Source organism: Choloepus didactylus, chromosome 1 (genome assembly GCF_015220235.1).
Source record: "Choloepus didactylus isolate mChoDid1 chromosome 1, mChoDid1.pri, whole genome shotgun sequence".
In the NCBI taxonomy this organism is placed as follows: Eukaryota; Metazoa; Chordata; class Mammalia; order Pilosa; family Megalonychidae; genus Choloepus; species Choloepus didactylus.
The window spans coordinates 129,280,883-129,305,009 of NC_051307.1; the positions used below are offsets into that span (position 1 = coordinate 129,280,883).

The window sequence follows — 24,127 nt, forward strand, 5'->3', positions numbered from 1 at the left end:
TCTGAAATGCAGTTTACAAAGTCTAAATACATCAGAATCCTTAAAGGAAGTAGTTGAGCACTAATAGGTTTTCCTGGTTATTAAAAGTATTAATTATTTGTCATGATTCAATTAGCTCAATTTCAGTCATTATTTACAGTGTTTCCATCTATTGCTTAAAGAACTCAATTTTTAAATTTAATTTTACTTTGTCCAGTTTTTAAATTTTGGGACAATTTGTATATTAATGATTGAAATGTTATACACTTATATTTTCTTTTAAAGAGAAATAATTTATTATATATTACAATGCCTTCATTCATGAATATATATATATTTATCTTATGTTTATAATTGAGTGCCTTTATATCGTGGTTTTGTCTGAATTCATCTGCTAAGCAGTTCATGAATTGTTCCCCCATTGGTTGAGGCTCATGGATGGAACCAGAGCTGGGGTGTCTGGAACAAAGGGAGCAAAAGTAGCTTTAGTTCAAGGCAAAGGCCAACTCATGGCACTAGGAAGGGATATGGGGATAAGAAATAGAAGATATGAAAATTTCAAATCATGTAAGTCTCATATAAATGGAGAGGATAGAGTCTATTACTTAAAATATGTATACACATGTAAGAAATCTAAAGGACAACTGATTAAAAGTTAAAAGAGACTTCCAGTTTCAGTCCAGCAAATTCATCAGCAAATTGAAATTGCAGAGTGAAAACCAACCTAATACTTTAAGTTCACCCATGTTGTTCAATGAATCTATACTAGTTCATATCATTTTATTGCTGAGCAGTATGTCATTGTGTGGATATGCCAATTTTTTGAAGGCTATCTTAATTATTTTCAGTTTGGGGCAATTTTGAATAAAGTTGCTATAAACCCTGACATATAATATTTAGAGTAAGCTTGTCTCTACTAAGAAGCTTGCTGGGATGTTGACTGGGATTACATAAATCTGGACATAAAATTGGGAAAAATTACTAGTTTAACAATAATGAGCCTTTCAACCCATTATTTATACCTAAGTACTCATTTTTGAATATATCTATGCACACATCGGTGTGCACAGACACACATTCTTTTCAAATTTCAGTTTCCAGTTGTTCATTGCTGCTATATAGGAATATGGTTGACTTTTATATGAAATTACATGGTCTGTGAATAGAGAGTGAATCACTCATAATTTCTGTTACATTGGATTTAGTTCTACCCATTGGGGCCATTCTAGTGTGATTCCAATCTTATTTCCATATCACTGTTCTTTTATACGCTATAAGTTCTACTTTATATCTCCCTTGAGTCTTAGAGTAATCCAGGCATACACTTCTTTGTTTCTCTTTAAACTTTTGTTCAGGTCACCTCAAAATGTAGGTGTTTTATTCTGTATGAGCACATTATTTTGATATTTATGTATTCCTTTAAAAAAATAGTTTCCAGATCATGCAAAACTCAGGTATTGAGCAATTTAGAGCAAAACTGGACTTTCTTTGTGATGATAGAACTATAATAATGATGATGGAAGACTATGTTAGCTCATGTAATTCTCACAATGACCCTATAGGCAGGTATTTTCATTCCCATTTTGTAGATAAGGAGTTAAGAAATGTGCCCAAGTTTTCTCAAGTATATGCAGTATGACTGGCACTTATATCTAGGTCTCATATCAAATTCTTTGCTCTTAAACAATATACAAGTTTACACCCATAGCACAATTGATAATATAATTTTTAATATGTGAAATGATAGACTTTTACATTATTTTTGAGAAAAAATTAAATAAGTGCTATAAGTAATAAATAAAATATTGATTTTATTTCTGAATTACCTGTCTATATATCTCCTACTTTTACATTTTCTGTTACTGATTAGGTCAAATCTTCAACCCAAGATTAATAATCAGATGCAGGAGATAACTTTTATCTGATCATTGCTTTTGATGAAATAATATCTTCTAATTTTTAACTCCTACAAATATTTTCCAAATCATAGCTTTCAATTATGCTTTTACTTTCCAGTAAGAAATTAAATTTCACATGAGATAAAACAGTTTTTAAATCTACTTCTAAGTAATGAAAGAATTAAAATTTTGAAAAGAGAAAAAAATGATTGAAGTAACTACTTTTATGTTCTTAAGATAGCTCATAGCTTCCAGAAATCAAAGACTATCTGAGAGCACAACTGTTAATTAACTTGGATTCCCAGGGAGAAATATTTATGCAAACTATTTTCAAGGTTACGGTTTTTACAATGGCATGTTGAACAAAAGTTTATTGAATACTGATAGGCTGGTGAGGGTGCAATAAAATTTTATAAGTAGCTTAATATATAGCTGAGTAGTTTTCCCTGGTTATTACTTTGGCAGCGTTACCCAACTGCGCTACAACATAACAAACAGAACAGGCTATGAAATAAGGTAAGTCTCTGGATCATATTTCTTTGTTACTTTCAAGTTTCCAAGTAATTATGTATTCCCTTAATTCAGGTTAGCAAAATAAATGTCTATCTGAACTTGTTTTAAACAGCAAAGATAACATATTTTCATTTGCCATTTAAAAATAAATGTTCTTTGTACTAAAACAGGAGAAAACATTTCTATTTTTTAAGATATAGAAATTTTGGGGGGCTCAGCTCTTCGGTATAATTATTGTTGGACTTGGAATCACAGCAGGTTAAGTTTAATTGCTGTATGTAGAAGAGGATAGAGATTGAAAAATATTTTGAAAAGTAGTTGGAGGAATACTCTAATTAACTATGAGTAAATGCATTTTATTTAAAAATCTGTATAGGAAGACTAGAGTGCTACATTTTATAAAACACTTAATGTTATCTAGCAAATCTTTTAAAGATCAGTTATCAAGCTATAATCTAAGAAAGTATTACTCATTTTGAAACTAAATAGTCAGAGAAAGGGCATCAATAAACAGTTTCCAAAAAAAAATATTTTGCTTTAAATTACTGTAATTGAGAATATGATAACTGTAATTACTACTTACAGCTGTGAACAATTATGGTATTTTGTTTGTGTGTACTCATATGAGTAATTCAATTTTGATACATTAATTTTGTTCTTATTTTTGTAGATAAAAGAGGGCTTGCTTCATGACAACATGCATATTATTGTTGTCTTTTTTAGACTTCTCTTGAAATGAAAAGCACAATCTTAGTTATTGGTTTCTTGATAACTGAGGATATTGCTTTGAGTGAAACTTGTATTTATTTAAAGTTGAACATTTAATGTGACTGTGTCATTCTTCACATACAACTGAGCAATAGTGTTTTGTTTTTCAAACACCTTAATTTATCTTGAGTCTGTGGTTAAATTTATTTTACGTTAAGTTTCTTTGAAGATTACCAATTCAATAAACAATTCACATATCTGTAATAGGAAATCATACGCTAAAATTTAATGCTAATCTTGAAACATTCATTCATAAAGTATATTAAAAGAAATTATACTTGTGTCCAGTGTCAGGATCTGAAATACTTTCATGATTCTTGCTATTAAGAATGCAATAATCTACTGGAGGAAATGGACATACATATAAATAATTATACTAGCATGTGCTATGTATGATGATAAATGGGAAAAGGATAGATTAACTGCCCCTAAGAATTTGGAAAAGACTCACAGATAACATGGCATATGAACTTGGCATAAATTGGAACTCGTCTAAAAGAGTATATAGAAGGATTTTAGCAAGATTGAACATACTAAGGAGATATATTATATAAAAAGTATGCTGAACTGGAAGGGATGGGAAGAGGGTAAAATTCTTAGACTATTTTAGAAGTAGAATCAGCAGGACTTGTTGAATGATTGGATGTAGTAGAAAGATATGGATGTGAGAAAAGGGAATCATACAAGGATTCTATACTGGGAAAACTGGATATACGAACTGACATAGATAGGTACAGGATGAGGAAATGCCATGAGAGACAAAAACTTGATTTTAATAATGGCAATTTATTAAAATACTTACCATGGTAATTACAAATTCATGCATGTTTCGAGAACAGGAAATATGGGATAGCTAGTGATGCAAATCAGGTATTAATTTCAATAGAGGTGATAGTTAAAACCATTGGAGAGGGTAAGCTTTTCTAGAGAGAAAAATATCAAGTATGAAGAGAAAAATTTCAAGGAAGAAATTTATGGGAGCAGCAATATTTAAAGGGCAGTGATTAGTATTAAAAGGAAGCTATGGTGTCAGGATGATGATTACGGCTTTTGAAGTGGAGTGAATCTGTGTAAGATGATAGATGACAGAAGCCATTAGCATGAAGTTACTGGTGATCTTTGACAAAACAAGCTGTTTCAGTAGAAAAGCTATCATGAGATGAGGAGTTATCGGGAGATAAGGAAATGGAGATGAGATGAAAGGGAGCTGGAGAGCAGTAGAATGTTGAATAGAGTCTTTCCTTTAATATGATACAATTGAACAGGCTTTCAGGTTCAGGGGCATGGAAGAGATATGTAATAAATTAAACAGTACAAACAATTAAAGAAACAGAGATGAGGAAAATGAGCACAATAGAACTGGTGAAGGGGTTTACCTTGCCAGGGCGTAGAGTTGCCCAAGAATGAAATTTTAGGTCAGTGAGCATTCTTATAATGTATCCATTCTTATAATGCAAGAATCTCTATATGGACAAATCTATTGTCCATCTCTATGGGTAAGAAAATCAAAAATAATGCCCAGGGTGTGGTAGTTTTTATGTTTTGGGATTTTTAATAATGTTAATATACAGAACATTGGAAATGATAGAAATACATTTTTAAACCTAACACAATTTTCCTTGGCTGTGATGTACTACAGAATAAACCAGAGAACAGCAGAGGGCTGAGACTATGGGCTTCTGAGACTGACAGCTTTGAAGTCAAATTCCAGGGCCATGTGACCTTCAACAAATTTCTTAATTCAGATTTTGGTTGAATGTGAAGAGTCTTCTCTTTAATAAGGATTATTTTAAGGGTTAAATTTTAGGATGTATCTAAACTACTTTGTGATGTGCATGGCATATAATAAATTTACATTCAGTGGGAGCTCTTACTGGGATCACAAGGGAACAGCTTCTTTGTATAGCTGCCTAATTTCTTGTATTTATCAAAGCATGCTTCACTATCAAAATTAGAACACATCCATAAATTGGGAATTCTCAGTTACTGAACAACACTGGAGTGTTTAAATTTTTACAGAGATTTAGAGGTCATTTACAGTTCTTTAGTGTCACCATTTTACAGAGAAATCAGAATCCAGAGAGATTAAAGATCTGCTTCAAGGCTGAGAAAATAATGAAAAAGGCAGAAATAGATTCCAGTTCTCTGTAGTCAGAAAAATATTTATGGAAAAGCAAAATCTGGAGCTACCTACCTGTGTGACCTTGAACAAGTAACTGAATATTCCAGTGTTTCACTTTCATCATCTGTGTAATGGCATATGCCCAGGTAGGAAGACTAAAAATTTAGATTTGACCAGTTGATGATGGATAATTAATTTTCAAATGTGGTACTGTTCAGAAGATAAGCTTGGCAGATGGACTAATATATAACACCACCAGAAACTAGAGGAGGAAATATACCCAGAGACACTAGAGCAATGAACTAAGCAGCAGGTATGGAAGAAATGGAGTAAATTTCAGAAACAGAAAGGAATCAGTCATTGGGAATAGAATAAGCCAGATATTTGGTAAGTGACTCCTTTATGTTAGCAGCAATGTCTCAAAATAATAAAATGTAGTTGCTACTGATAAGAGGTTTCGTTTAGGAGTTAAGACAATAAAATACTTTAAGTTCATGTAATGCAAGTTAATTATTGTAGAGGGAATTAACATGTCTTATTTATAGGTTTATCCAGCATATGCCACCTGTTCAGAAATTGTTCATTAATTTCTCTGAACATTAACTTTGTGGGCTAGTATATCTTTTAGCTCCTCCTACCTGGACATATGCCATTGAATTAAGATTTATATAAAATAAGGAAATATGGAAAAGCCATAGAAACTTGAAGATTGGGAAAGATGTGAGATAGATAGTCAAAATTAAATTAAACAGATAAGCTTTAAGATACATTACTGAAGAAGGTGTATTCCCAATGTACATTTAACTACACTCTGAATGCTAACTCAAGTTCATAATGTTAGCCAAAAAAAAAAAAAAAAGTGCATATTTGATAGGAGAGTTTGTTATATTTTATTTTCTATTTCAGGAAGGTACTTGGAGATCATATATTTCAAATTTTTTTTCTAACCTCAATTCCCAAATATACTGCTCTTCTCCCAAAATGTTGTATACTTATAGCCCTGTGCACAATATTGTTATGAGAAGGCAGTGTTGGAATTGGGAGAGAATAGAGTCAGAACAGGAAGAGCTAGGATATTTGATTTTGAGAAAACAATTCATTCTCTCTAAGCTTGAAGTTCCTAATTAGTAAAATGCAAATAACAACATCTCTTTCCCGGAGTTGTTATCAAAATTAAGAAGCACTGCACATGGAAGCTTTCTTTAACTTGAAAAATGCTCTAAAATAAGAGAGAGACATGCCTGTTTGGAGATTTGTTTTTCCATGTCTTCATCTTAGTGCATTACTTTAACATGCATCGCTAATTCACTCCTTTTACTCAAAATTGTGCATGTTATTTGCATTTTTTGTCAATGTATATTACTTGATACTGTAAACTGTTTGAGGTGTCTGCAGCTCTGCTTACATTGTACTTAGTAAAAACAAAGGCGTATACATGATTTGATGATAAGTGATGGTGGTTTTATTGTAGTTATATATTTTACATTTGAAACACATATTCCTTTCTTTTCTTCAGATGGCAAGGAAGAAATTTACCGGATTGGAAATCTCTCTGATTGTCCTCTTTGCTATAGTTACCATAATAGCGATTGCCCTTATTGCTGTTTTAGCAACTAAGACACCTGCTGTTGAAAGTAAGTAATACTGAAAATACTTACACATTATAGTGAAGTTAAGAAAAAGTTACTCCATAACAATTAAGGATTTTTAAAAATAATCTGTATGAGATGAAACATGTGAAGACAGTTGTAGGGTAAATTATAAAATTATTCCAAAGTTTTCTATCCAACATGCTCCAGTTATTCCAATGAAGAGCCATTGCAATTAAGGAATCTATGAGCTTTGACATTAATGACCTTCCCAATGTTTTGTTGCTTGAGAAATAGCAAAGAGGCCACACAGATCAAGGTGTCCTTTAAGATGAAATAATAGTCTATTGTTTCTAGATGTTCTTGTTAGTGAGAGGATTTTGGATTTTGCTGTGGCCTTCAGATGTTTCCAAAGGGGGTAGGGAACTTCCTTGCCTTAAGCTCAATTTTTTTTTTTTTTTTTTTTTTTTTGATGAAGGAGAGGTTTTTTGAAAAAGACAGGTGAGAGGGATAGAAGCAAGGTTTGAGGTGTTTAATTACCTTTATCCAAATATTTTTATTCTAATTTAAAGTTAATGCATACTGCTCTGGACCACCTAATTTGCTTTCTCTTTCTTCATAATTTCTCTGTCTAGATCAAATTAGACTTACAAAAGTTTTTATAAATTATCATACAGTCTAACCCTGTGCCTTCATTAGCATTTTCTACTGCTGTCATTCTGTTTTTTTAAACTTCTTCAGTAACTAAGAGCTCACTAGAATTTGAAACAATCAACTTTATTTTACCTATATCTTGTTGTTAGAAAATTTCTCTTTATGTAGAGTTGAGATTTATTTTTCTTTGTTATTCATGTCTTTCTCTTCTCTAGCCATCAGATTCTTCCCTTCAATGTACATTCTTCCACCGTGTTTTGGTCTGCTAGGCTGCCAAAATGCAATATATCAGAAATGGGGTGGTTTTAAACAATGGGAATTTATTAGCTTACAAGCTTACAGTTCTGTGGCCATGGAAATGACCCAATTAAGGCATCATCAGGACCATACATTCTTCCTGAAGACAGGCTGTCAGTGATCCTAGACTCCTCTGTTAGATGGCAAGGCACATGGCAGTGTCTGCTGGTCTCTCTGTTCTCTTCCAGGTTTTGTGCTTCCAGCTTCTGGCTTCAGTGGCTTCTCTGTTTCTGTGGGTTTCTCTCTTAGCTTCTGTGTCTTTCTTTCTGTCTGAAGTTCATTCTCATATAAAGGACTCCAGTAAGAGGATGGAGACCCACCCTGAATGAGGTGGGTCACATCTTAAAATACTACTCATTAAAAGATCCTACTTACAGTGGTCCACACCCACAGGAATGGATTAACTTGAAGAAGTTTTCTGGGGTCTATAGAGCTTCAAACCGTTACACAACTATTTTTCCATTTTCTCCTCTACTTTCTTGTCTCCTTCTCTACATTTTTTTCCCATTCCATATTTCTTCTCCTTCTTTCTTCCTTTATAAAATACAAATTATAAATAGATGTGTGGTATGAATGTTCATTTATTACCTTTTGAATCTATCTCAAGACCTTACGTGAATATGTTTTGCTTTTCTGGAGAACAGCAGGGCTCTACAATGTCAATTTTTTCTATCATTCGGATCTTTCCTTTTTTGATAAAAGCTTGTCAATGTAAAGTATTCATTACTTGTAGGAACTGAAAAAAAAATTAACACTATGTTTTATTTTGGTCACCTATTTTTCAGATGATAGTGATTCTACCTCATCTCTGTCTCCACCTACTACTCGTACAACCACTGTATATCCTTCTGGTTCAGGGAAATGTCCAAGTGAAGTAAATGAACCTATCAATGAGAGAATAAACTGCATTCCAGAACAATTTCCTACACAGGTCTGCAACAAGTCCTTAATATTTTTATGAATATATACATTATAATCATTATATAATATATAATACAAAATAATATAATGATGTAGGATAATATATTAAGATAATTGCTCAATTTGGATCAATTCCATATTTCATAACTTCTAGCCATAAATAGACTGCATTTACTTTTTTTTTAACTGTAGCTCTGTATAAACAGATGAGAGATAATAAAAGTTCTTGAGCTTGCTTTTCTATATCTCCATTCAATTTAAATTAACAAGTAAATATTTATCCATGCTTAAGAAGCTCTGGTTACTTTCATAAATCTTTGTGAAATTCTGTCCTTTCAAACTTATTTATTAAAAAAGTGTAATCTTTGACAATACAGTTTTTCTGAGAAGATATCTATGCTCCATTAGAATATTTGCAATGGTGCTGTATAGAAGTGTCTATAGAAAATAAAATAACACTAATTTAAAAAATATATTTTTTATTATTTGGCAATTGGGAGGAAAGAAGCAGAAATAAGAAAAATTAGAGGTAACTGAATGGATTCATATAACTCAATTGATTCTTCCTTGTTCTTCATAAATCTGGATGGGAATAAAAGGCAATGAACTTTATATATATATATCCATCTTTTGAAAACACTTTACTATGCATATGTGAATCTTGCGTCTCTCACATCCTATACTGCACACAAACTAATTAACTAAAGTATAAATTCTTATTGGCCCCATTCTACCTTTACTACATCATTGTTAATATATAATTTTCTGATTAATTTGCCATGAAAATTGACAAATGACAAGTGAAAGATTTCCTTCAGAGTAATGTTAGGAATAGAGTTCTATAGCTTACCCACTGATAAAAGAGCTGGATAACATTGGATTTACTGTGACACACTGAAAAAAGTGGACAGATATTCCCATTAATTAACATTCTCCTTAAGGAATGATTGAAGATTAGCAGGGAATACTATTAGGAACAGTATAGGCTACCAGGATTTTACAGGGAAATAAAATTTAAAAGCCACAGATTTAGGAGATTTGATGCCTTCAGTTTGTTGGATTACTGAAGAGTATTTTCAATGTGAAACAATTTGTTTATGAATTAAACAAATTAAATCTCAGTCAATATATTTGTACTTGCCACTAAAGAAACAATAATAAACATTTAAAAGTTTTAAGGCAGAACATCTCACATGATTTTTAAGTGCTTTCTTGACATTATTAACTGGGAAAAGTAGAATTTAGTGAAATAATTTCAAAATGTTTTTTTTTTTAATTTTAAAAGGAATCTTATTCAAAAAGTTTTAGTTTTACATGGGACACAGAGTGTGTCAAGGCCAAATGACTATTCCAGGGTCAATTTGGTAGTTTAGAGGCAATGCTGGAATTAAAACTGTGGTAGCTTGAGTTCAGTGTGAACTTGTGTTCCAATGACCTTGATTGCCACTGTGTACTGACAATCTTATAATTTTCTCTGAAAAATTATGATTATCTTGATCTTACAAGATAATTATTTTTCTATCATAGAATATTTTTAACACATTAAAAAAAATCTTGCTGAAATTAGGAAAAGGTCTTACACATTCCTTTTTATTTTCCTTTAGAAGAGGTTGGAAATCTCAAAAGCCATTGCTATTCAAACTTTGTCATTCATAATTTTTTTAGTTTTGTAAATTAGAGTTATGTAACTTCTGTAATATTTTCTCAATAAGTCCCTTTAAGCTATTTTAAAATATTTCAAATGTTAATTTTCTGACATCTTAAATGATCACCTTAAGCAATTATTTAATCATCTTAAATATATATATTTTAAGCCTTTAAACATAAGAAGCATGGCATATGACTAAATATCAATTGGTCTAAACTGGGTGGTCTTAATAAAAAATTTAGCCAAATGATGATTATTTAAGAATTTATGCAGGTTTCTGAATTTTTTAAAATTTTTCTTGAGTATTTATATGTATGGATCATGATTGTAAAATATTTGAAAATGAGGAATTGGTTGTATTAAGCTTATTTTATCCATAACACATTTAGTTAGAGAAGACATGCATACTTACTACATAAAGATGAGAAAATACAGAACAGGCAAAATGGTAATTTAAGAAACAGATATGATTCCACCCAGAGTCAAACCACTATGTACTATAGCCTCTAATAGTATTCACACACATGCACACACAACAAAAATTAAAATATAACTGATTTATTGTGTTTTAACCTACTAGAATTTAGTAAAAAATTATACAATTGAAGGATAATTCATGGCTTTTAATCTTTTTGTACTTTCAAATGAATGGAAAGAAATGTGAAATTATGTTGGGAATTGAAAATAATGGTGAAATAAGGCAGGACAACTAAACATAAGTAGTACGTTTCAAAATCTCCACAAAATGAAACAAAATTGTTAAGAATATAAAAGCAATAATGTGGATATACATTTTAAACTAATATTTTAGTGTGCATATTGTGAAGAAGTTCGCATAACTATTTTACTACATATTTCAAAATGTGATTTTAGTTGCCTTTTTCTTTTTTTTAAATTTATCACCTTCACACTTTGCCAGATCAGCACCTCTACTTCTAATTCTACCTCTTCATGTTGTACCAAAATTCATTTTAAATCTTTTATAAAGATTACTGCAAATGACAATCTATGTACTATCATCTCTGTATTTCTAGGAGTATTTCTATAGGCTAGATAACTAGAAGAAAAGTTGCCTCATCAAACTTCACACATGCTTTAGTTTCTTATAGGCAATGATCCTCCAAAATAGTCAGATCCAATTATACACCCATACACGGGTGTATGTGTATGTATAAATATAAATATATATATATATGTGTCTATATATGTTTAAATATATGTTTATACATATAAACACACATATGCGTGCACACATATGATGCCATTTTATCTGATGTGAAAATAAGAGATAGGTTAATATGTATACTGCTGGCCAATTTAATATGGTGAATCTTAACTTACTTTCATGGCAAATAGCCAAGAAAATCTCCCAAAGATGTTCAAATTATGAAAGTTGTTCTCAATATTAAATAAGGCATTTTTCAATTTTTCCAGTGTTAATACAAAACATCACCATGTTGTTCAATTTTTTATAAGCATTTATAGTTTTTCTTTCATTCATGTAATCTTTCCATATTGATTATAAAATTACTAAGAATTCATGTTTTTGTCTTATCCATCAAATGTAATCACAGCAATGAATTGCAATTCTTGGCACATTAAGTAATTCAAATAGTCGAATACTGAATCAATAGTTAGCAGAAAATAATTATCTAAAACATATTATGTGGGCTTGAATTCAGAGTCATAACTTCATCTTTATACCCTCAACTGCAGTTTGATACGTAATTGGTAAACAGTACTTCAATTCTTTGCACCAATATCATGACAACAGAATAGATTGCGATTACCCAGAGGGCAATGCATGAGCTTGCAATAATTGTACTGGTATGTGAATTTGATAAATCATAACTCAGAGCATCAGTCTCTGAAAGGGTGTGATTAATTCAACTTAATCAAATATTCATATTTCTTTCAATTGAAAGGAACCAAAAACAAGTGATATTTCAGAATATTATATATTTTGAAGAAAGAAGCTGATTTAATAAACAATCACTCATTAGAATGAAGGAATGTTTAAAAGTAGAGATTGACACATCTGATAACAGTAATAATCACATAATTCCTTTTTAAAATGTTTTAACAGGTGCTTTGTGCACAGCGAGGCTGCTGCTGGAGGCCATGGAATAACTCTGTTATTCCTTGGTGCTTTTTTGCAGATAACCACGGCTATAATGTTGAGGGAATAACAACAACAAGTACTGGTGAGAAGTACTCTATCATGATGATTCAATATGATATATTTTAAGTAGACTATAGAAAATATAGTATGTTTTATACTTTGCTTTGGAAAAATATCTGAAAGAGAATCAAATGGGATATTCGTATACAAGAAACTTCAAACTGGTTATTTTCATAATTTCTATTTTGCATGTTGTATTTTCTAAATTAAAAAAAGAATTCATTATTTGTAATAAAGATCACACAATTATAAAATATGGAACATATTTAGTGATTATTATTTTTACAGCCAGTAAAGTCACTCATGCCAGCATTTTTCCTTCTTTAAGGACTTGAAGCGAAATTAAACAGGATACCTTCACCTACCCTCTTTGGAAATGACATTAATAGTGTCCTCTTCACAACTCAAACCCAGACCTCCAATCGTCTCCGGTTCAAGGTTTGGTTTTTGAGATTTCTAAAAAAGATTTTAAAGTAGAAGGCATTTTATGAGCTCTTTATCCTACCAAGACATTTTCCCACCTTGAGTAATAATATTTATTTCAAAGCAAAGGACCAACTGACCTAGTTATTCTACTTCTCAGAGCCTATTTACTCAAATGTAATGTAATAATAATAGCTCCTCCTGTAGGTATTTTTGGAGAATTTAAATAACAATCCATGTGAAATTTTTAGCTCAATGCCTTGAGAATAATAAGCACTTTATAAACATTATCAATTGTTATTATTTCAATTACAGGTTATAATCAAGCATAAGTTTAAAAAATTTAATTGAGAAAGATGTTAATAATGATATATAAATTTAACTTATATCCCTTAGTCATCTTTTCTGGTGTCACTTGTAGTCATGATTTTAAAGATAACTAGTTATTGCTCTTTTTTTCAGCAAGTAGTTTACTATTACTGTATTTTGGATTTCAGAAGTGAAAACAACATCTTGTGAACAATGTCACAGAAATAAAGAGATTGTTTTCACAAAATTAAAAATTCTCATTGAACTATCTAAGAGACTGTTTCAACCCAGCTCAGCCCCCAAACTGATGAACACGCCAGGCGTGGAAATTAGACATGAGTTTAGTGGGATTTATGGACAGGAGAGATGGTTTCATGACTGTGACTTTCTAGGAAAGATGGAAGTTAGGGCTACACAAAGAATGAGGAGTGCCAGGGGGTGGTTTATAAGGGTTAGGACAAAGGCATTCCATAGAGTGTGAGAACAGTTTTGGCAGGGTCTTTTGACACAGGGGTGTGGAGATTTGTTATGAACAGTGATCAGGAGAGGAAAGTTTCAATGCTTTGTTTACAATACCATTTGTGGCATTCTCTTCCCACCCCCACCCCCCCTCCCCCGGGGAGATCTGATGATCTTTAACATCTGTCTTCCTCAACTAGGCAGCTAGGCAGCTACATGAAGTAACTCACTTTCATTATGCAGCGTGGGGAGCCTGGGCCCTGAATCCCCACAGAGATTAATCACTGAAAAGCAATAATGATAACTAAACTCACAAAATTTTAGTATCTGATAATCAATGTTTTAGTAATACAATCATCAAGTTTTTATATCAGTCAATGAAAATCTTTACTTGAATATGTATGCAATACTTTTGTAACAAACTAGTTTTATACCCTAAAAACTTATACAATTTATTCTGTGAATAGCCATTCAACAATTCTAAGTATATGATTTTCTATTTGGAACTTGCATTTAGTCTTAATTCAGAATTAGAAAATTAAGTAGTAGTTTTGATTCAACTAATGCTAACTCTTTACATCTTTGCAGCTTATTGATCCAAATAATGGAAGGTATGAAGTTCCTCATCAGTATGTGAAAGAATTTAGTGGAACAGCAGCTTCTGATACACTGTATGATGTGAAGGTTACGGATAAACCATTTAGTATCACAGTTACTAGAAAAAGCAATAACAGAATTTTGTAAGTAACAATTTTACTTTATATTTATATGAATATAAATAATTGGTTAGCTTTTATTCTACTTATATAGAATTGGGATGGTCTTAATTTCAAGGCATTATCAGAAAGAATAAATTTCCTCCCCCCGCCCCAAGAGGGCAGGAGGGCATTTCTGTAAAGATTATGATGATGAGGCGGGTTTGTTTCCTCTGGATGAGAGGTGCTAGGAGATGAATGAGAATTTACAAATTGGGGCCAACCAAAGCTGAAGGAGGAGAATGCCAAAGACCCGTGGTTGAAAACCAGAGGCTAAGTGAACTGAGTCATGGCTGAAAACATTAGAAGAAGTTACAGACTGATAGCTAGTTTTTAAACAATATCACACACCACAGACACAGACACAGACACACAGACACACACACACACACACACATACAGGCCTTCTGCAGTTTTTCATAACCCTGTTCTCCAAAATTATATATTATAAAATCTATGCATTACCTTGATGTTAAATTTTCTATAAATCAAAGTCATTTCTGTCTGTGTCTACCAAGTCAACAAGGCAGGTGAAAATAGTTTTCAGATTAAAAATTTACCTATTAATAATACACCAAAAAATGTCTAAATTAATTGTTTTTCTTTTACAATGAAATTAAAAGAGAATGTGTGTGCTATTTGTGGATAGATAGGTTAAGTTCTGATAGTAGAAAACTAACTTGTAGCGATGTGGATGTCTCTAGAGGTAGATAATGCCATATCTCTTAGTAAACTTAACTTCAAATTTTCGAATATATTTAAGGAATATTCCCACCCACAATACCACCATGATACTTCTTAAGCTGCTATATTTCTTTTCAATCAGGCTATGAAAATTTACCCTAAAATCCCTCCATTTTTAGCACTCCAGGACTTCATTCTTAAGGCTCAAATTATCAGACAAGCATTAACACCTCTAATACCTGCCTCTTATGATGGAGATGAATTCCTTTCCTTTGGTGTAAATTGTTCTCTAGGTATCTGGTAGTGTTGACTAGAAACATGACTTTTAAAACAAGTGTTGCCTTGCCTATATTTTTGAATACCTGCAACTCCAGTGGCAATACTTTATAATTTGTTGTAACCTTACCTGTTATTTATCAGGTTTTGTTGCCAATTTGTAGGATCAAAGAATTCCTGTTCAGAAAGGAGCTAATTATCATGGTAATATTAAAAGAATTTTCTATATCTGTTTAATTAAATACAGGCTAAATGCCTTCATTAAGAATATAAATTGTGGTATTTGTGCAAGGAATGTAGTAATTTCCTGTGAATAGTTTCAAGATAATACTCTTGCATCTCCAAGAAAGGGTAGTTAAGCAATTGGCAAGACTGAATCTCAGTAGTTCCTTGCCTTGGATATTTTAATGTTTTTCATTTGACATTGTAATAAATCATACAAAATGTTAAATTCCATTTGACATTTCTTGTGTAGATATTTGATTTACATATAGTACATAACTTCTTTCTTATTGGAAAAATGGTTTTGAACTTAATTTGAGCATCAATGTTAGAGGTGTGGAATCCCGTATAGCACCCTGTTTTAGAACTCAGTCCCTGGTTCTTTTTCTTACCAACTTGAGACTTTAGAAAATGCCAATTAATTTTCTCAATTTGTGATGACATCTGTGAAATGACATTAATAACGAGAGCTAGGTCTCAGAAGAGTGATGGAGATTATAGGGGGGAATGCAAGTGAAGAACTGTGTTGGTGATAATGAAACAGATTCTGTTGATGCAATTAACAAGATGGGGTGATGGCGAAATTCATGTGTTCCTAAGAAGTGACCACCAGCTGAAGACAGATATATATATGATGAAATATTTTGGGCAGTATTAACACAAACCCTTATTTGGTACATTTTTTATATGTTTCCAGATCATTTATTTATTTATTTTATATTCAGGTTTGACACCAGCATTGGTCCTCTAGTGTATTCTGACCAATATTTACAGATCTCAACCAAACTTCCCAGTGAATATATTTATGGTTTTGGGGAACATATTCATAAGAGATTTCGTCATGATTTATATTGGAAAACATGGCCAATCTTCACTCGGGATCAACTGCCTGGTGATGTAAGGAGCTATCTTTCTTGTTATAAATAAAATCATTATGATGGAGCAGATGATGCCTTTAGTCTATATGAAGCCATCATGTATTTGAAATGATCAATTCTGCTGAATTGATAGATGAATCCCAAATTAAGTCAATCAGTGACCAATAGTTTTTTAAATGTTTGAACATGTATTTCCAGTCTATGAAGGTTTTCTTTTGGCTTTCTTTTTCATATTTTATCATTCACTTTTCAGATCAAGCAATCCTTTACTCATATTTTAGTATGGCAATCTGTACAGTATATTATTTGTGTGCATATATATATATATATTTATCCTTCTAGAAAATGAGGTTCTTGAGGACAGAAATTATGCCTTTAAAAATCATTTTTGTTGAAGCATAATTTATTTGGTCCATATCTCATTCTACAAATAAATGAGTTGCTGTTTTAAAGAGCCTCATGTGGTACAGTACTGTCAGTAAATTCTACCAGTCTTTGTTTACAGCATCACTCTTCTGTTAACCACCAGGATGAGAACTTCATAACAATTTTCCATACATTCTTTCCTTTAAAATATTATATCTATTTCAGTCAGGAGGTCTTTTTGCTTTCACCTTATCTGTGTCTTTCTAAATCGCCCTCACAGTATCGGTTTCTCATTAGATCTTAACAAACTTACTACAAAAGTTCCGTGAGGGTGGGCAGCATCTTGGAATTTCCTTGCAATACCTTGGTCATATATGGGCATAATAAATAACCAGTTAATTGTCTTATCATGAATAGTCATTAAAACTCAACCATCAGAAAACATAAATGGAAGTGAAGTTATCTGTTAGTAGTATAATGTATAGATTATATGTTATAGGATATTAATAGGATAATCTAGTGAGCTGTTTTTTGTGCTACAGTGTTTTATATAGTATATATAGTGGAGAAAATTAGTATAGAAATGGGAGAAGGTAAATTACAGAAACAAACTGGAATTTGTAAAGACCATTTTAATATGTATAATAGCCTTTATTTTAAATATATTTGAAAATTTAAATTTCAAATTCTTTGCTTTGTAGAATAATAATAATTTATATGGTCATCAAACATTCTTCATGTGCATTGAAGATAATTCAGGAAAGTCATTTGGTGTTTTCTTAATGAACAGTAATGCAATGGGTAAGAATAATTTATCTGTTAATATATTTATATCTTAATATATTAATACTTTAGTCTCTGAAATTATTATAAGCAGGTTTTGAAGTTAGCAGGAAAATTGATTTTAGAATATTTATGCTTCCAGTTTGGGGAGATTATCATGTTATGACATTTCAGCACTTTTCCGTTCAAAAGAGCCTTGAAACACATCTGTACAAATAAATATTCCCATTCCCACAGCCTCATTTATCAATAGTTAAAATGCCACTATAAGTGACAAAGAGAAAGGTCTGTATGGGAATGGAAAGAAGGAAGAGTAATTTTTAGTTTATCATAATTCAAATAGTATAGAATCTTTGTTTAAAAAAAAATTGTGAGTACAATACCTGCTTAATATGTAAAGCAGTGATAATAAAAAGCTACAAAAATTAGTAACAATCCAGCATAAACAATTTTTACATGGTTATCCTGACAATTATCATGTGTTACATATAGAAAATTTTAATTAAAAACTTTATTTTATTTTTTCATAGAAATTAATATGTGATAAAATGTTCTTTCAGAGAATCCTCAATTGAAAAGAATAACTGGAATGCAATTTTAGAAAAAATATTTTTGCTATATGAAGCTTAATCCCTTACTCCTTGGTATGCAGTTTTCCGCTTTCTCCAATATCTATAAAAATAGTTTAAAATAATATGGTTAACACATCATACTTTAAAGAAGTCACTGCAATTATTTCATTTCCGTGTACATTTTTCCTATTTGCGTATGGTTTTCCAATTTCCATTTTGTAGAGGTTTTCATCCAACCTACTCCAATAGTAACCTACAGAGTTATTGGTGGCATTCTGGACTTTTACATCTTTCTTGGAGATACACCAGAACAAGTAGTTCAAAAGTATCAAGAGGTTTGTTTCAGACTTATTTTATAAAATTATTTTCTGTTATAATTTTCTTCTTCTAACATGTCACATATTTAAATCACTGTACTTTAGATACCTAGGATTTCTTAGCTAAAAATATTTCAAAGTTTTTCCTCCTTGTTCAAATATGAGTAAATGTGTGTTTTTCCCCCTATACAATGAAGCCCATTTAAATGTCCATGTTTCTGATTTCAAAAGAATATTTTATTTCTAAGTAGTTGGAAGCAGTAGTTGGAAATCTTTGAGATGTTGCATATAAAATCTTCACTTATTCATGACCTACTTTGGTGGTACAAAGAGACTGAAGATGGGCAGTGGGTGTATAGGCCAGAACTTCCTTTGATCAAAATCCGTGAGGCAAATTAGTTTTGAGGAAGACCAGTGAGACCTGCTGAAATGGCAAAGTAGAAAACTACTGGAAAATTGAGTCTGACGCCCAGGCTTAGAGGGAGCAGAGTTTGAAACAGAACAAAACCTTGATCATATGGTTATACCTAAGCAACTCTCAAATTTAAAATTAGATGAATCTCAGTGTATTTGAGCCCAAGGTGGATCTTTGAAAGGCAAGAAATCCAGGACTTTCCTTGACCAAGATCCTAAATGCTTCTCCCATGTCACTTCTAAAACTGTTACCATATAGGATTCCTGGTCTATCATGGAAAAGAAATTTTTGCGGGTTTTTGTTTGTTTGCTTGCTTGTTTGTTTTGCATAAGATTTAAGGGTCATGCTTATTTTTAAAATCTTGTGTCTGGCTGTTGTGCATACAGCAAATGAAGGCTACCAAAGGAAAGAGTCTCATCTGTTCCTGTGGGCAAGGAAGAAGCAAATGCTTTGAATATAAATAAGATAAAGACCGTAAGAAATGACAAGATGGGAGCCATGCAGCATGCAGATTTTATTAACATTCTTGAAAACCAGGGGAGAAAAGAGTGCAATTTCCTTTTTACCCTGTGTTATCTCTTTACTACTCTTCTTTAAGAGTATAATAATCTTTATAAGTAAAACTTTATAAATAATCTTTTCATGATGGGAAAAGTATTTCTTGGAAAATGCTACTCTGTTCAGTGCTGCACTTTCTAATTTTTTAATATAATTTTATTAACATAAAACAAAGGATAAATGGAAAAGCATAAACTTCTTAAGCATTTCATAACACACTTCTTTACAGAATATTCACAGAACATTTTAGAATTCAGGTATTATTAAATGTTTTCATTAAATATGTAAACTTGAATACTAGAAATACAAAAGAGTAAGCATCTTAACATTGTCTTAAATGCTAAATATATTTCTCTGTATTGAAACTAATTAAAAGTTCATTTACTTCAAGCTCATTGGACTACCAGCAATGCCGGCCTATTGGAGTCTTGGATTCCAACTGAGTCGCTGGAGTTATAACTCACTAGATGTAGTAAAAGAAGTGGTAAAAAGAAACCGGGAAGCTGGCATACCATTTGTAAGTGGGATGAATGGCTTTTGGGAAAATATGTCAGGTTAAATATTGCTACACAATAATAACTGTAGGAAATTGTCAGGAATATCCACCATATTTTTTTTTAATGTTTTCCAGAATGAATTTTTTGTTTTCTACAAAATGAAGCCTCTCTCCCTCTCTCTGTCTCTCTGTCTCTGTCTCTCCCTTATTTTACATATATATATATACATATATATATAAAACATTTATAAAACAACATACTGTATAGTGCGATCATCACTGAACAAAATATGAATAGTTAGTGAATGGGTTTGTACTTAAGAATTATAAATCCAGTTTTGTAAATAATATCATTGCTTCTTAAGTGAAATACAAGTGTTCTATGTCCATTTATCTTTTATTCATTATATTTATAATACAAATTCATTGGACTTAAGGGTTGAAGTGATTGCAGAGTTCTTTCAGTTCTGTTTATTGAAATATTCTGTGCCAATTTTCAGGATGTACAGATCACTGATATTGACTATATGGAAGAAAAGAAAGCCTTTACTGTTGATACAGTTACATTTAATGGACTCCCTGAATTTGTTAAAGATTTGCATGACCATGGACAGAAATATGTCATCATCTTGGTAATGACTGGCTATATACTAATACACTTTTAGTAGTTACACAATGAATGACTCAATAGATTTTCCATAGTTTCTTCTCTTTATTACTAGGACCCTGGAATTTCCATAGGAAAACGTTCTGATGGAACAGCATATGAAACCTATGAGCGAGGAAATGCACAACATGTATGGGTAAATGAGTCAGATGGGACTACACCACTTATTGGAGAGGTAAATTATACTATTCATTAAAGTTGCATGGCTCATGTTTTCTATTCTCCCACAGTGTTTCTGTAAATGTGTGTGTGTGTGCGCACGCATGTGTATTTGCTTTCAACTGTGGATTTGTTACTTTAATTGTGAGGGAAGTATTAAGCATAGGAAATATTCCAGGAATCTCTAAAACACTTCTTTAGAAATGCAGAAAGTAAGCAGACACTGGATAATTTTCAATGCTACAGCAAATATAAAGGAAGATAACAAAATATAAGTGACCCAGATTGTTACAAAAGGGCAGAGAAATCTATGCAGAAATTTGATGTAGAATAATTACAAACATAAATTGAATATTTCTATGCTGGGCACTGAATTAAATTCTTTACATTTAATTCTCAAAGTTAAATAACGAGATGGCTGTGATTAAAATTCTTTACGGGTAAAGAAAATGGAATCCTAAAGAGTTGAAGTTAACTGTCTTAAGCTCACAGAGCTAATGAGGAGCGGAGACAGGAAACCCTGCCTCTCTCCCAAAGGTACATTCATAAGAATAAATATTCTTTTAGAGGCAGCTGTGAAAAACATACAAAACCATAATAAAAATGTCTAGACACACTGACTTAGTAATTTTGCTTCAGAAATTTAGTCAAAGAAAATAACACAGAAGTAGAAAATGCTAAATATTAAAGATGTTTATTTTAGCATTATTTACAATATTGAAGAATATACTAAACATCAATTTTTATCATATTTATCAAATGTAAATTTCTGTCAGAAGTCTTCAAATAAATATGAGTTCCACCAGAAAAAATGCACGTTTTTTTCCCTCCTATAATGCCTAGCAACATCTCACAGAGTTTATTTTTATTAAGACCTACTCTGTTGGATATAGCCAGATTTTACAGCTAATTATGCATAATTTGGATATAAAGCTATATGATTTGTCCCAATTTATCTGCAATTGAATTTTTCTTGCCTAATATCATTATTATTTATAATAAGTAAAAGAATGTCCAAAATATTGAAGAAGTATGAATGAAAGTCATCATAGTATAATGTTTAATAGCATGGCACAGGTATAAGATTCCTCCTGTGTCACTTATTGATAGTGTGACCTTGAGCAACTTATTTAACTTCTCTGTGCCTCACTTCCCTCATCTGTGAAATTAGCTTAATAATAGTATCTATCTCATCTGTAAAATGGTGATAAAAATACCTAACTCCTAAACTTGTAATGGAGATTAAATGAGTTAACAATTATAAAATGCTTCAAACAGTGTCTAGCACATAATAAAGTGTTTATATGTGTGTATATGTATATATATATATTTGTTTCCTCTTTGAATTTCTTGGAAGCCAATTTTTTTGGAGATAAACTAAAGTGCTTACTTTTGTCACACAAAGAATACACACACACACATACACATATGTGTACACACACTTTAACGTAACGTACTAGGAAGCTCAGAAATAAATTTAGTTGCAATCAAAATAGCAGAATAATTCTATGTTTTTATATTTTTCCCATTTGAAATGCTTCATGATCTTCCTCTCTCTGTCTTTAACTGTTTTCTTTTAAATGCATTTTAAAGTAGGCCTAAAACTGTCAATATAGATGGTTTATGGGTCACACATATTTCAAGAAGTAAAATATTTAACTTCAATATAATTTGACTATTCTGCTCGACACAATTAAGTTGGAATTCCATTTATTTATTTTTTTCTTTTATTTATGTATATATGGGAATGATCTATTCTTCTAGGTATGGCCTGGATTATCAGTGTTCCCTGATTTCACTAATCCAAACTGCATAGATTGGTGGGCAAATGAATGCAGTATTTTCTATCAACAAGTGAATTATGATGGACTTTGGATTGTAAGTAACTTTTAAACTGGTTATTTTGATCAGTGAACATGGAATTATTTATGCATAGAATATTAAGTATTAAGATACATTTGTATTAATGTAAGCAACTTGAAATTCAAAGCTCTTATAATTTTCTGGAGTATCTTAATATTGTACCTATCATACTCATGGGTTAGAGAAGAATAAAAACTAAAAAATGAAAATTTGAAAAATTTGGAAAATTAGAAAATTTTGTTTTAGTAATACAATAAACTTTTATAGAATAATCTCTGTTACCACAACTAAGGTGTTGTATCTTTACAACTATTAATTAATATTTGAAAAGCAACTAATCAGGTTTAGAGAAAAGCTTATTGCAGTACATTTCTAGAAACATTTATTAAAGTCTACTATATTCAAGCTAATGCAGTGACATGAACCTGAATAAGTCTCTGCCCTTTAGAAACATTTTTTGGGGGGAAGCAATGGAAATGAACAAACCCAAATTGGCAATAGAAGATTGAGTGTTTTATTTCAAGGAACAAAAACAAACAAATCATGAGTTACTTGTAAAGTTATTAAAAGAAAACACTAGTGTTTAAAAGTTTCTTTGAATGATGTTTCACATTTGTAGCTTTTGATACCCTCTGCTAGGTTTATGATATAGGATAATACTGGATATTAGTCAAGGGTTACCATAACCACATTTGGGGAATGAAACTTCCTGGTCATCTTGGAATTCTATTTTTCAAGAAAAAAATCTGATAAGTGCACTGAGCTTTTGTTCAAAGTAATATGGAATGTAGGAAAGTGGGATTAGATACCCTGGAGATAGCTATATTTTCTTTTACTGTTTAGGTCCACACTAACTCTACTTTCCAGAAGTGCTCATTAGGCATTTATTAGTTATTAATAAATAAATTTATTAATTATTCATTTATTTGTTCAGTCAAGCATTTAGCTAGAAGGTATTTATCTTACACCAACTGCATATCAGGTGTTTTATGCGGAATACAAATATGGATAATTTATGTTTTCTTCTGACAACATGTAATTGACTAAAGGGTTAGCATAATCTTCAGTATTCCAATGATGATAACAACAAAATGAAGATGGAGAGATTTTAGTTATTTGATACGAAATCAGTGAGATCACAATAATACCTAGCAACTGATAGAAATAGAAATAAAAGGAAATGCACCTCTGAAATTGAATTTTGGTTTTAATTCTAGGTCCAGTTTAACTTGTATTATTCAATTTGCATGAAAATTTATTCAGTCCTTTTTTTTGCTGCCCAAGAAATGCTTTGAGTACATTAGAGCAGAATTATAAGTATTAATGACAATTTGGGAATAGTGAAAGAGAGTCT

General features: G+C 31.4%; 1 protein-coding gene across 1 annotated transcript in view; it reads left to right on the top strand.

Annotated features, from left to right (window-relative positions):
* The window catches only part of SI (sucrase-isomaltase), a 219,746-nt gene that overhangs the window by 120,539 nt on the left and 75,080 nt on the right, over positions 1-24,127 (top strand). The window contains exons 2-13 of the mRNA XM_037841441.1: positions 6,797-6,914; positions 8,606-8,751; positions 12,476-12,593; positions 12,900-13,009; positions 14,351-14,502; positions 16,425-16,596; positions 17,645-17,744; positions 18,521-18,633; positions 19,980-20,105; positions 20,585-20,716; positions 20,807-20,926; positions 22,675-22,788. Of these exons, the coding sequence (XP_037697369.1) occupies positions 6,797-6,914; positions 8,606-8,751; positions 12,476-12,593; positions 12,900-13,009; positions 14,351-14,502; positions 16,425-16,596; positions 17,645-17,744; positions 18,521-18,633; positions 19,980-20,105; positions 20,585-20,716; positions 20,807-20,926; positions 22,675-22,788 (1,521 nt within the window). The remainder of the gene's footprint in view (positions 1-6,796; positions 6,915-8,605; positions 8,752-12,475; positions 12,594-12,899; positions 13,010-14,350; positions 14,503-16,424; positions 16,597-17,644; positions 17,745-18,520; positions 18,634-19,979; positions 20,106-20,584; positions 20,717-20,806; positions 20,927-22,674; positions 22,789-24,127) is intronic.